The following is a 14,522-nucleotide window of genomic DNA, read 5'->3' as shown; positions in this document are numbered from 1 at the left end:
TCTGTCAGTGATGCTTATTTCCAGACTTGATTGTTTTTCTTTTCCCCTACTCCCAATATTTAATAACAACTAATCTTTTGGAATCAAGAATTATGAAAATGAAAATGCTTACTTTAAAACAAGTTTACTTTCAAATATTCAATGATTTACTCAATATTTACTCAATTTTTTAAAGGATTCTATCTCTCTCTACTTAGATTGAAGTGTTGAATAAACACTTATTTCTGACTTCAAAACCAATGGTCTACTTGGTTAATTCTTTCTGAGAAAGAATAACATTAGACAAGAAAAATAAATGGTAAGTTTTCCCGCCTAGCTGTACCCGACATATATCTGTGCGCGCGCACACACACACACTTACGTACTTACTGCTATGTCCAGGTTTAAAATGGCTGAAAAAGCTTTACCTGGTATTTGCATTCAGAGATATCACCTTGTTAATTGATATTGAGAGAAACTAAACAAAAAAAAAAATTTAATTTTGCAATATGGCTTATTGAATTTTATTTACTTTTCAAATTTCAATTTATTAGCCATTATTGATTACTTCCTTTGCCAAAATGGAAGCTAGTTGGAACAATTAACACTTTTTAAGCTAGAAATTTCTCTGTTGATAATACATGTGACTTTAAATATCTGCTCCAGAGTTTTTACCTGGGCATAAATTTTTACATCCAGAGTCAAGGCTTTAAATTAAGGTAGGGGGGGGAGGGGAGGAGGCAGTTGGAAAGAAAACACAGGTGTCTTCACATACTTAAAAATGTGCACAAGGACAGAAATGTGCATTCATGTATTGACTGTCATTTTTGACATATACCAAAATGTGTATGTGTTTGCTTTCTTTTATTAACAACTTCAAAAGATCATATATATTCCTGATACATTTGGGCATGTGCATATTTGGCAATAGTACTCACTTTGACGTGCTTCACTAGACTCTCAGTATTTTTTATACTATGAAGTCATTCAAACAAATCAAAACTATCCAAAGCAAAATATCAGAATTCTCCTAAAATATATTGTCGGTTTCTCCCTGTACTTCATTATAAGTACCTTAGATGCACATGGTTTCAATTTTCCATTAAAATTCTCATTTCCATATGATATCAAAGTAGTGAGAAGGCTTTTAAATGAAAATAAACATTCATAGACTGGAAGCCAAAACAATAATTAATGTCAGATGGTTTAACTCAATATCATTAGAATAAATTCTGTGCAAATTACTGCAACTAAAACTGCCCTGTTGATATTACTGTAAGACATTTTTGTGTTCCTGATGGGAAACTGAATTTAGCTTCTTATTGGTAATGTTCTAGAAAGCATAATAAACTTAACATAAAAATTAGTTCAGACTGGTCAGTGTCTTCTAACCAGTAATTAACTTTAGAACAATCAGTTCTGACTTGTTTCAGATTCTTATAAATGTGATGATTAATGTGTTAAAACTGTTACCTTTGGGAACGAAGAAATTTTAAAATTTATCACTTGACCTGAGTCAGTAAATCTTCTCATTGTAGTATGAATGGTTGCGGTTTCTTGAGCTCTGTAAAACAATACAGACACTCAAAGTTTACATGAAAAGGGATGAGTCAGTTTCCTTGCCCAAAGGGGCTTCTCAACCTGTATTGGATGATTACAGGTAGAACTCCTTGGCTCTAATTGAATAGTAAATACCATTTCCCAGACCCTAATGTAGACAGATGCTGGGAGACGCCAAGTCGTGATTTAGCTGTCGCCAGACACCCCATGTTTTTGTTGAGACAGTTGATGATTGATGATATGGTTATAGCCAATTGAAAGTAAACTCTTGTCTAAATACAAATTTTAATTTATAAAAATATAGAGATATAAATGATCACATTTATAAAACAAATTTTTGTGGCTTTTATGTATTACTAATGATCTGGTTTGGAGTGTTATTTATGTTTTGGGGAGCGAGGGGGGCATCCAAATCTGTGGAAGTTAGTGTAATTGTAGCTGAAAGATCAAAGGACTGGGTAACTGAGTGATTGTTCCAGAAGAGAATTACCACATAGCCATTTTTCTGTACAGTTCTGCCGCCTGCTGTTCCTATTTCCCTCAAGCTAGCCATGACTACCCCCTGTGCATCCCTGCTCGTAAAAAAATGATTGAGGAAGTATTTTGTCATGTATTTATGAGTGGCGAAAACATTGTGTGATAGGGAATGGCATCTACTGGAGCCAAAAAAGATTGCCGTTTTCCTTTCAGTCAGCCACTATGCATAAGCTTTTAAATTCTTCTGTTTATGCAACATAGCCTTTGTATTAAAATGCAGAATAAATTTTTATTATGAAGGATATGGAACACTGGGTTTTCATCAAGCAGATGTAAACAGTTAAAATACATTTTAACACGATGTCCTTTTAATTTGTGTTAGCTTTATATTTTTTGGTAATGTTTTATATCCAAGTTCTATTTCCATTAGTTGCTCCCTTCAAGCAAAAGAAAGTTTTTAATTTTTTAAGGTTAATGTGTAACAATACTGTAGCAAATTAAACTGATACAGGAAGCAGTAATAAATATTTCATGGGTCTTTAGATCTAGAAAACTGTTTACAATGGTCAGACAGGAGGAGGAGAGGGTTGTGATTTTGGCCACAAGAGGAAGACTAAAATTATCTTTATTTTAGTAGGTTGCCATTTCAGAAGTAATGAACATTTTAATTACTAATTTTCACTTTAAATTTAAATGGTAATGTTATTTTTCAATCCTAATAAGGAAGAAAACACTTTGAAAGATAAGTCTATTGTGTTATTGAGTAGGTATATTTACTTTTGAAGATGTAAAATCCAGAGTGGCTCCAGGCATGTCCTCACTGATTTTAAACAATGTTGAATTAGGCATTTTGTTGATTTACGATAATGACCTAGCCACTGAAAAGAAGATGACATGGCAGTTGTGTAGTTGCAGTTGTGCTGTGATGGAATGATAGTAATCAAGATAAGGGGAATCCATAGAAACCTTTTTTATTATTATTACGAATTACTGTTCTTTGAATGAGTAAAACTGTGTAGAAGTTGCATTTTTTGTGGGGTGCTAATGATCTTTGAGGTTTTCATTATCTGAACATAATTGGTGTTACTTGTACTAAGATATACTATAGGCAGTTTTAATTTTCATTTGAACTCACCACTGAGTCATGGTGTCAAGCAGGTACGGACATTAGAATTGTCAAACCATTGCTTAATTAGGGGTTTAAATTCAGTCTTTGCACCTTTGTGTTCTGTTAGTAGTACATGCCATCCAATTATGAAATCAGTAGAACAAACTAATTTTAAATATTTTGTACTCCTGCATAGCTACCCAATCATGCTTCATTTTTGTGCTTTCCTACCCCTACCTTTCCTAAAACTGTTAATGAATAATTACATTCCATTGTTTATTGTACTATATAACCATATTCAACTGGGAAATATAACTAAAATTTAGGGCACCGAGACATATGTATGTATGTGTACACACATTTGCATATGCCTTGGTGAGCTTGTAGTTACTTAACATCACCTTTTGACTAATACTATTTGAGTCAATATAGACAAATATTTGGAAAGTCTTTTAAGCCATTTTATAATCAAGGTCAGTGTGTCAAGTTTATTAAATGAATTTTAAATAGGAAAGGTTTATTATTCTTATACTGTAATTTATGGAGTTTTCCCTCTCTTTCTGCTTTTGTTAGTTTTTCATATAATTTATGTGCAACTAAAAATGAGTTAGAGATACTATACATTATGTGCTTGATTAGAGGGAGAATCAGGGAATACATCCAATATTTTCTTGATTCTTGAACTGCCTATGAAAACTACAGTTAGGATATCTATGCATGTAGGGTGAAATATGTTTACTTTTGATATGTAATTTTGTATGTCTGTGTTTGTATGCAGCTGTATACACACACACACATGCCTATAAATATAAAACTATTGTAAGAGGTCATTAGTTTTTGACAAGATTATTCATTTAAGCTAGAGATTTTACCACAGATATGCTGCTTTGGAAAAATCACATTCTTATACGTCTGATTTACTTGAAACAAATAAAATGGAAATGTTTAATTATTCTTAATTAAATTATTCATTTTAGTTCAGGAGGCTTCACAACTACATTTGAAATTAGGATCAATTTATATAAACAGATTCTAAGAGCATACCCTGTTATGTAAAGCAAGATCTACATGTATAAGATTTTTTTAATGTTTCATTTTATCATCCACTAGCATGGCCAAGTGAAAGCCCCAAAATATCCATGCACAATTTCTTTGGAATTATACTTTTTGTTTTTACCACTTGTGGTTCATATAACTTTAGGAGGATATAACGTTAGCTTCATCCTCAAGTGCCTGATTTATGATGGTTACAGGAATTGTTTATTCTGTGTGTGTTCCTGCTTATTTGAAACCACAACATAGTGCTGGTAGGTTTATTTTAACATATGAGGCTTTTTAATCTAAATTTACTTTGTACAAGTTTTAATTTTATAGTGGTTTTTCTTGGATTAAATATTTTTAGTGTTGATACCTTTATGAGGACCAGTTCTCATGTTCCCCTTTGACAGATGGGAGTGGGTGACAGGGTGGGTCAAGGGTATTCTCGAAGTCAAAACTGGGATTTTTTTAAAATATGGAATTGATTAAATCAGTGAACTTCTATACAAAATATTCTTAATTTCACTGAACTAAGTATTAAATGAATTCACAAACAAACATTTTTATAAGACTCCTTCCTCTTATAGTTTCTTATTTCTGCTACTGGATGATTTCTCAATTATTTGCTTTAAAATTTGTATTTATGATAAAGCTTTGAAACAGTATCATACATACTATAAATTAGGATTTCAATAATTTTAGTGAATGGATTTTGTTGAGTTGATTATTTCTTTCTCTGATCAAAATTTTGAGAATTAAAAATAATTCACTAAAGAAAAATTGTCTTTTTATTATAAGAGATGGAGGACTGAAAGGGGTGGGGGTGGGGGTGGGGACATTTTTTTGCCCAGTCAGAAATCTTTTCTTCAAATATACTTTTGTATTTGGATGTATTTGGATGTGTAATATTTGTGAATTTCTTTCTTGTTTTCAATTTAAATAGTTTTTGGTTACTCTTCAAACAATTTCATATTTATGGCCTATCGAGGGGTCTAGTACCCTGCAGCACTTAGTCATGATGAAGCCAAATCACACTTATGATTTCTCATTATGAAAAGATAATTCTAGAAGGAAGCACATCTCTTTTTAATATGTGAACATAATGCTATTGACCAACAATATATGTGTATAGGAATTTCCCCTGGTCTGTTTGCAAACTTGCCCACACTATTTGTAACTAATAATTTCTGTTTGCCAGATGGTTCGGTGAATTTAAGAAAGTGATATATTTGGGCAGGTTGGGTAATCTTCATTAACACTGTCCACGGACTCACTGATTTGTGAGTGATATAGTTTATCAAATGTGTGAGGACTCTCATCTTTTTTAAACTAGCTGAAGAATTTTACTCTGCAACAAGGAGTTTTCTAAATTTTTTTGCTGCAGAATATATACATAAAATGTGTTCTGTATAAATAGTATTCCCCCAACTTAATTATCATAGTTCAAAAAGAACACAATACTAGAGCAAGAACTTGTGTGGTCTAAATGCATCTTCTGGATGCATTCCCTTTGTTTTTCTTTTTGGTTTGTTTGTTTCTTTTTTCATTAGATGGATGAAGGAACAGAATGTACTATATATGTATTTCTATATTGTGCAGCAGTAATTCCATGCTTTGAAACAGTTGTCCTCTAAAACAACCAACCAGGAACCATCTACTGTGCAGATATGATATCGCTGCCCTGATATCACTGCCATCTTCCATTTGACCCGTGTCCCCATCCCTCTCTCAGATTGGGCCCATGGACTTCACCATTTGTAGCCCAGAGGATTTTACTATAGTTCCTTGGCTTCCATTAGAGCAAAATCGTTCTTTAATTGTTACAGTGGCATAGTTTTTGTTTGTTGTTTTGTTTTGTTTTGTTTTAATAGATGTTTGTTCTTTAAAAAAGCCTTTTAAAGTCCATTGTGATTTCTGTGTCTCAGTTTCTCCATTTTTGAATGTATGTCTATATGTATATGTTGGAAGTGAGGCGCAGTGATGGTTAGTAAAGAATTCAAGGAGATCATCTCTAAGGTTCCCTTCCAGTGCTAAAATTTTAATGCTTGGACTATAGCAAATTCACAAAGAAAAGATGCCCATGCAAATATCTTGTATATTCACAACACGTATATATAGGTTATTGTGGTTGGATTTTTCCTAACTGTGAAACTATACAGAGCAACCCCGAGATTGCAAATGCCCAATTAAAAGCAAAATTTCTAGTCTGGATTTAAAACAAGCTTAGGTCTTTTCTTCTATTTTCATTCCTTCCCATATCTCTAGTCTTTTCTGAGTCTCACCATATTTCCATCTTTCCTCATATTGGGCAGCTGTTGTTCTGGCTAGAATAAGAACATAGTGGAAATAAAACCTATTTGTAGAGTAAGTCAAGGCTAGTAATATTACTCAAACTGTTGCATTTTCTTATTCTAAACTGACCTAGAAAGTATTTCCCCATCAAAAACATTGGCTTCTGAGACTTACCCTCCAAAGCCATTTGTAATGTAGCAGAAATAGCATAGTTGTATGAAATGTTTTGCTATCTGTGACCATTTTTATCACCAGTTTTTAAATTCTGCTTTAAAAAATGTTCAAAAATAACTGAACTTTGATTACAAACCTATTTATGTGTGTAAGGCTGCATGTTGGTTTCCATTCAGTCATTTTAACACTTTATCAAGAACAAATATTAAGTTTATAAGAACTGTCATGAATATAGATTTCAAATTTATGTTCCTTATGAAGACTGTGAGCTCACTGAGGAGATGGGTAGTCTTAGAGTGAACAGAATTAATCCTTTGCCCCTGTGGCATTTATATTCCCATGGGGTTATAGACAATAAACAAATATGTAATGTAGTGTCAGGAAATGATTACAGCAATGAATAAAAATAAAGCACAGGAAAGTGGATTCTGTTTCAGTTAAAGTGGTCAAGGAATACCTTTCTGAAGTTAGGAGGTATGCTGCGAGACTGTCTGAGGAAAACATGGATCTAGTAGTGCAGGAGCAGCAAGTGCAGAAGACTGAGATGGCTAGATGGAGTATATAAGGGAATGAGTTATAGGAAAAGAAGTTAGCGAGGAAGACAGGTTAATGTGTAGAGGTTAATAGGCCACAGCGAGCACCTTGGATTTTATTCTGAGTGTGATGGAGCATTGAAAAAGAATAAAATAAGAAGACAACCATTTGAAAAGAACTTATATATTCTTATTCAAATTGCATTTAAGTAGATTTTAAAACATATCCTAAAAAAAAATAAAATCCTAAATGAGTTCTAAAATTCAATTGGGGTTTTTAAGATTGTGTTTTCTTATTTTCTCTAATTGATTCCTATAGTTCAGAAATATTTTTAGGTATTGTTTTAAGCAATCTCTAAAGTGATATTTGCAATTATAACATTTATTTTGAATTTCATCTTTCCTTTCCATCTAGTCTAGTAACTTCACTATACTATTCATCAGGCACTTTTTAAAAAGTCCCTTAAGGCATGACCTCAAAGAAATAGATTGAACTTCATTAAGAAATAATAAAGCAACTTACATTTATATAGAACTTTACAGTGTTTAACTTACATTATTCCATTTGATCCTCAGACAAGCCCTAACATGGGCCCCCATTACATTGTATTATTTTGGCCTTGAATTTTTATTGAAATGAAACAGTTTCATCATTGGATTAAGAGTTCTGTGTTTTAGTTTAGGAGTGGATGGGTTAAGCCAGCAGAGAAATAAATAAGATTTGTGTTTCCATTAGTAAAGATTCACAGGTGCCTTTTCAGTACTCTAAGGTTTGTCATTAAAATCAAGGGATTCCTGGATGATAATCAGCATTTTCCTTAGACATTCTTTAAAAAGAACAGTTTGGCTGTGGAAAACATCTTTGGGTTTCGTCCACTTTGAAATTTAAAAAGAAAAGATCAGATAGCTTCCATCTCTTGGTAATCATTTTTAGCTTTCTAATGATGTTTTCAAAGATTTTTCCCAAAAGGTATATCTGGGTTTTTGAAACATGAAGGCCACTAGCTCTTTTTATACATAGTTTTTATTTAAAATTGTTACCTTTTAAGTTGTGCCCTTTTTCTTTTGTCTCGCCTCCCTCTATATTCCCCCGTTCTCCATTTAATGACATTACCTTAGCTTTTCCTATACCAAACCAAAAGACATACATAACAAACCATCATTTATTGGTTAGCTCCTGCTATGCAGCACTCTTTTGTCCTTAGAAATTGGCAAGTTACTAATTGCAAAAAGAGATTAAACATATGGAAATTTTGTTAATACTTATGAAACAGGTATTATGCCCATTTTACAGATAGGGCAGTTGGAGAGATTATGGTGCATACCAAGTTCTTGTAGCAGATAAGTGACAAAAATAGATCCGTTTGACTTGAATGTTTGTGCCTGTACCACATTTGATGGCTGATAACCAAGTGATGGTACAAGCGTTTGTTGTGAATCTCCAGAAATCTTTGGAAATATTTCATTAATAAATTTAGCATCCTGCTACATTTATCTCAGAAAATTTCATCTCCATCAACTTGTTGAGGGTTTTAGTTAATAAAAAGAAACAAATCTCAGATGGCAAGTGTGTGCTTTTCCTATGGTAATCTTTTGCTGCTGCTATTTTTGCCTTCATTTAGTAAATAATTTACTATACAGTATCTTATTGTTAAAGAGGCAACAGCAACATATTTTAGCACCCACTTTAATATCCATTTTTAAAGGAATACTTTATGTAAAAATTTCCATGGAGAAAATACCATGTACAATGGCTCTTAATGAAACCACAACTAAAAATTTTTATCAAGTGTCCAAGTCTAAAATGTACTGCAGAATAGACTCCAGACTTAGTTGCAACCACAATCAAATTGTCTTGAGTCCTGCTTATATAAAACATTGCTATTATGTTTGTTCTGCAGCAGGAATTTGTTTCTGTGTAATTTTTACTAGGGTGCAACTAACACACAAAACTCTTTCTGCACTTTTTTGTTGCATGAAAAGCATGCTATGAATGCAATCAATGTATTACACTTTCTCTCATGAGTTGGAGTTGAAAAAAGTCTGTAAAACATTTAACCTATTTATTCTCAGGAAATAAAACATAGCAACTTCCTATTATAATGTTCTGGCTTCTGAAATTTACAAAAGCAAGGTTACTATGTATATATTTCAGATTTTCCTCTCCTTCTCCCCACCAGATTTTTTTTTTTATTTGGAATCCAATTAGAAATTTGTTAAGAAATATAAGTCCCAAACATCACATTTTGAGAAATTTTACTGTTTTGTGGATGCCTAAGACTTTTAAAAAGGACAGCAAAACTTAGAAAATCTTGTTGTGTTTCTCTTTTCATTAATCAAGACTAGTTCCCCTATACCTCTCCAACTCTATTCAAATGGATTTTTCTCTAGTCCTATATACTGACTTTAAAAATCAGCAGCTACTTTGTATCACTTTCTATATAACTAAGAAAATCAGTGGTTTACAAGACAGTTTTAGGAAAAGAAAAATCTATGGTAATGTTATTATTTGAAAGCATTGTTTCTAGGTCTTATTTTGAGAAATTATATAGAATATTTTCTGTATAAATATATGGAATATTTCTCATGTCATAGAACTTGTATCTGTTTCAGGCCAAATCTGAGATAGAGACAGCAGAGGTAAAAAGAGACTGAGAGAATGTTAAGAGAATAGCAACCATTTTTTTCCTTTCCTGTATTCAGGGCTAACCATCCAAGTTGTCTGGATCTCTTGGAATTAGTACTCTTGAAAGCTTTTAAATGTTAATAGAATGCATTGTTAAAGCCATATCTGGTTAAAGTTTTCTGATTAAGTAAATATATTTCTCCAGTTTATACAGTTCATGATTATGGTGTATGATGGGACATTATTTTAAATCTGTTACTAAGTTAAATTTATATGGGTGGCTACATATATGTTTTAATGTAATTTCTCCTATCTGCTATCATATTTTGGATATATAGCTTAAAGACCACCAGATTAGAATGGGAAATTCTGTTGGTTTACAGTCTTGATAAACCAAAACAAAAGAAATAACTGCCTATTAGACTTTTTTAGCCATAAGCTAGAGAAGGATATGTGCTAAGGTATGGCTTAGCAATAGTAACTACTTTCATACTATGTATCATTTATAGAACTTTTTTGCTATGAAATATTTGATAGTTATGTATTTTCTGTTTTATAGTTATTTCAGTGCCCTGTTGACATTAAGGGTTACTGATTGTTGCATTGCAGTTTCTGACAAATAGAAATTATTTTATATGCTAAGCATTTCTGACAGAAGATATAAAGTTTTGACAAACCCATATAACACAGCAAGTGTCCAATTCTAAAGAGCAAAATAAATGCAAACCACCATTATGGTGAACACAAACAGCCTGAAAGCAAATTATCAGTAAGCAAATAATTGTTGAACTGTTATGAATGGAATAGGATGTTGAAATAGGGCATGATTGGCTGATGTTACATATGTCCTTGATTACCTTCCTTGTGCTTTTATCCTAATAAATGACATTCTTTGTATTCCGTTAGATGGCTAGACAGTCTGACACTGAAGAAGAATAAATATTGCATGTGGTACACATTAAGCTGTCATCCAAGACAGCGTTTATAAAAAGTAACTGGAGAAATTCATAAGAAATTCTGCACTGCTACAGTTTCCTGGCTCCAGTCATAATTGTCAAAGTTCTTGACACATTTAGGTCTTCAGAAATGATTTAGGTTTACAGTGACTTGGTGTATGAATTATTATTATGGATTTGTGTTCTCATATTGCCTTAGGAAGTTAACATTAGTTACCAAAATGTTGTATTTTACGATAATTTTTATTTTAAGAAATGTCTCTACATTGGTAGCAGTGATACAGCTTCCATCTTACGGACTTTCTTAAAAGGATTTTAGACAATTCATGTATTTGAAGGGAAAACCAGTAGTTTTTAAATGCTTACTTTATCTTTAATCTGTTGGAAAACATTGCTTGCTTGTATTTAGCACTAACAATTTTGAAAATTAGTATTTTTGTTTTTCTTCGCCAGCAACATTGGAAAGCCTTCAAACACTCCAAATGAATACTGTTTTAAACTATTTCCAAGAAAAACAAATCACTATTGATGTTTCATTTTTAAATATTGTATTCTTTTATTCACATACTTTTATTATTTCAATATAGTTCTTTGAAGCAGAGCAGTATTTTATTTGTTTCAGTCACTATTTTCTCTTAAAATTTCCTTTTGGAGGAGGGTAAGTGAATATTTTAAAAGACATAATATTGCACTAGAATAAGCGTACCTAAATAAAGAGGTAAATTATGAATGCAAATTTAGAGAGTCGTTTTTAAGGTCTACTGTCTTTAAAACATTTCTCCTTTTCATTTTATCTATATGGTGTGCCACATAATATCTGAATGATGCCAAAAATTAACCCCCTTTTCTTTTTTACATTTCTGTAACCTGGCACAATTATATTAAGCTATTTGAAATTAAGTAATTAGTATTCCCATTCTATAATCTAATCAAGAATATAGCATATTCTGTCAGCTGATTACTGGGAAATGTGATTGCATATCAGAATGATTTTGGATCCAACACAAATATGAAAATAAACTACAGTGTCAAGTTCTAAATTATGAGCCTCTGTTTTGAGGGAACAAGAGGTCAGTAGGGATTTCTGTGACAACTGTATTTTGTGTTAGACTTTATATGATAATATTAATTTGGGGGAATGTTTTTAGGGTACTACTTTTACTTTGAAATCTCAACCATCTATTTGAATTGAAGAAACTTTTCTCCAAGTATAACACTGCTCGAATGTTACCTATAGATTTAACTCTCTAGGCCACTACAGAGCACAAAATATTTGCGCAACTGGTAAATTGAACTGTAAGTCCCTCTGCGGGAAATTGGTTTGCTGTGCTCCAAACAGCAGTTATCTTAGTAATTGTACCTGAATTCTTTTGTGGCTAATAGAGCGTGGATGTCCATTTTACAAGCAGAAAATTATTTCTCTTAAATACTTTTAATTGTAAACCCCCCACATAAAATGTGAGTCAGTAGACGTCAGTGAGACATTAAACCATATCATTTTTAATTATTAGTGCAGAAAAGTGAAATTGTTTTTTCCTTTTAGTGTAAAAATTGTACATATCTGACATTTCACATTCTAAACTGGAGCTTCCAACAAGGAGCTTATCAGAGCAAATTGTCTAGTCCATCCCCTTCCTCACTCAAAACCTAATGACCCTTTATCATCATGGTTTAGATTGCTGGACACAGATGTGAGAAAATACAAGTAATCTACAGGTAACTACAGTAGCTACACTGATGTTCTCAGAGAACTGACTGCTGGGAAGATAAAGAGCTTCCCACAGAGTCTGTGACTTTCTGGCAGCAAAGCACATCATGAGCTCATACATGAAGTTTTATTTGCTGAAGATTCACAATAAGATGCATTAGAACATTCGGCAGGGACTCTTTTTAGATAAGCACAGAAATTCTGGAGGGTTATTAGTTGGTGCACCAGTGCATCGCATCACACGAAAATAAAAAATGTCCAACAATATTAATTCTAAGGACATCAAAGATTGTGGTTACAATGCAGCATTAATATTGAACTTCTTTTCTTGATATTCATATAATCTCCTACAGACTCTCTTCATGAAAGGCTGAGCTTTTTGCTGAAAATAGTAGTTTGGTTGTGATTTTTAATATGAATGTGGAATAGCAATTTCTTAAACTTTTTGATACCAAATTGCATTTCTTTAATGTATGAGATTTTTTATTTTAGTCATTGAATTTGGTTTAAGTTTACTAGATTGGGGTGAATTAATATGAATTAGACTGCCTGAACTTCAGGTGTGTGTTTCTTTTCAAAAATCATTTGCTCATCATATTTTTCTAAAAGCTAATTAATTTTGTTTTGTAAAAACAAGAACTACTAGATTAGGAATCAGCATATTATCTTTGTATGTCAAAATGAATTACAGTCCTCAAATCATTTTTAGAAATTACCATTTTGGTAGCTGGGAGATGATTTTCAACAACCAGTACTGGTTAAGCAGTTGACAGCCAACAAAAGAGGTAGTGAGGTATTTGAATCAGTTTTAGATAGTTGAATGTAATGTAGCTTATTTGTCTTTCTTCACGAAAAATATGGAAATGCTAAGAAAATTAGAGAACATACTGGTTGTCTTTTGTGCTGGGTTGCTACTCATTTTTGCTTCAAGAATATTGTAATGTTATACTTTTAAAAACAATTCTTTGCATATAGAGCATTAGTATTACATCAAATGCACCTGCAGTCTTAAATAATTAATTTAATATCAAGTTTCTAGAATAGAATGACTGATGAACAAAGTCAATTTCACGTCAAACAACAGTTTGGGTTAAAAAACAAATTATCTATAAGTACTACTAATGATTAGAATCTCTAATATTCTTCTAGCAGCAATTAGTGTCACTTTTTTGGAGAATTTTATCAGTGAAGATTTTTAGTTTACCCTGATATATTTGAAACATTCATAGTTGGATGGCACAGATTAATCTAAAAAACAGTACAGTGAAGAATTGTTTGAGGCAGGAATATGCATACATTTTAGTATGCTATAAGATCTAAAGAAAAACTATTTTTTCCATTTAGTTGCAAATAGGAAACACAGAACTCAAAATTCTACAAAATGCATTCTCTTACCCTCTTCGTGTTTAAAAGGAAAGAAGCCAGAGGAATATGTGCAGTATAAGATTGTTTTGCGTTTTTGTTGTTACATCACCAGATGAAGTTTAATGAAACCCGTCTGCAAATTGTAGGAACTACTCATTGCTTTTTGTCAAGAACTGTATTATGGTTTTTTCCCCTTCCTTTTTCTTCTATATATTTTTTTAAAAATTTCAGTAAGATATACAGAAAATTAAAAACCTTGTCTGTTATAAAGTTTTGTTTGAGCTTTTAAACTGAGTGATTAGCAGAAATAATGACCCTGTCAGCCTTAATCACATTAAAATGTGGTTAACATCATTTAATTTTTTCCACTTAATATGCAAAAATTTCCAGTAGATTTGCAGTGAAGGCCATTGAAATTCCATTAGAACAAGAATAAAATTTTCAGGCATCATTTATTCAGAGAAGGAATAAAGGTCTCGATTGAGAACTGCTGAATCTTCCTATTAGAGATACGATGAATCATTATATTGTACTGTTCCTTACGTTTCCATAAACCTGTGTCTGGCTTTTCAAATGATTGAAAATCATATATTTTATCATTTTTTTAAAAGAAATAAACTAAAATTATATAATTATTTTATAAATATCTAAAAGATTGTTGAAAATTTTATTTTATACTGCTTCAACCTGCTTAAATTTCAAGTAG

At 32.1% G+C, this 14,522-nt stretch overlaps 1 protein-coding gene across 1 annotated transcript in view; it reads left to right on the top strand.

Annotated features, from left to right (window-relative positions):
* OLA1 (Obg like ATPase 1) overlaps positions 1-14,522 on the top strand; it is a 225,667-nt gene that overhangs the window by 185,937 nt on the left and 25,208 nt on the right. The window contains 1 exon segment of the mRNA XM_037849184.1: positions 198-298. Within this exon segment, the coding sequence (XP_037705112.1) occupies positions 198-298 (101 nt within the window).

This window comes from Choloepus didactylus, chromosome 9 (assembly GCF_015220235.1).
Source record: "Choloepus didactylus isolate mChoDid1 chromosome 9, mChoDid1.pri, whole genome shotgun sequence".
Taxonomy (NCBI): domain Eukaryota; kingdom Metazoa; phylum Chordata; class Mammalia; order Pilosa; family Megalonychidae; genus Choloepus; species Choloepus didactylus.
This window is presented reverse-complemented; position numbering and strand designations above follow the sequence as displayed.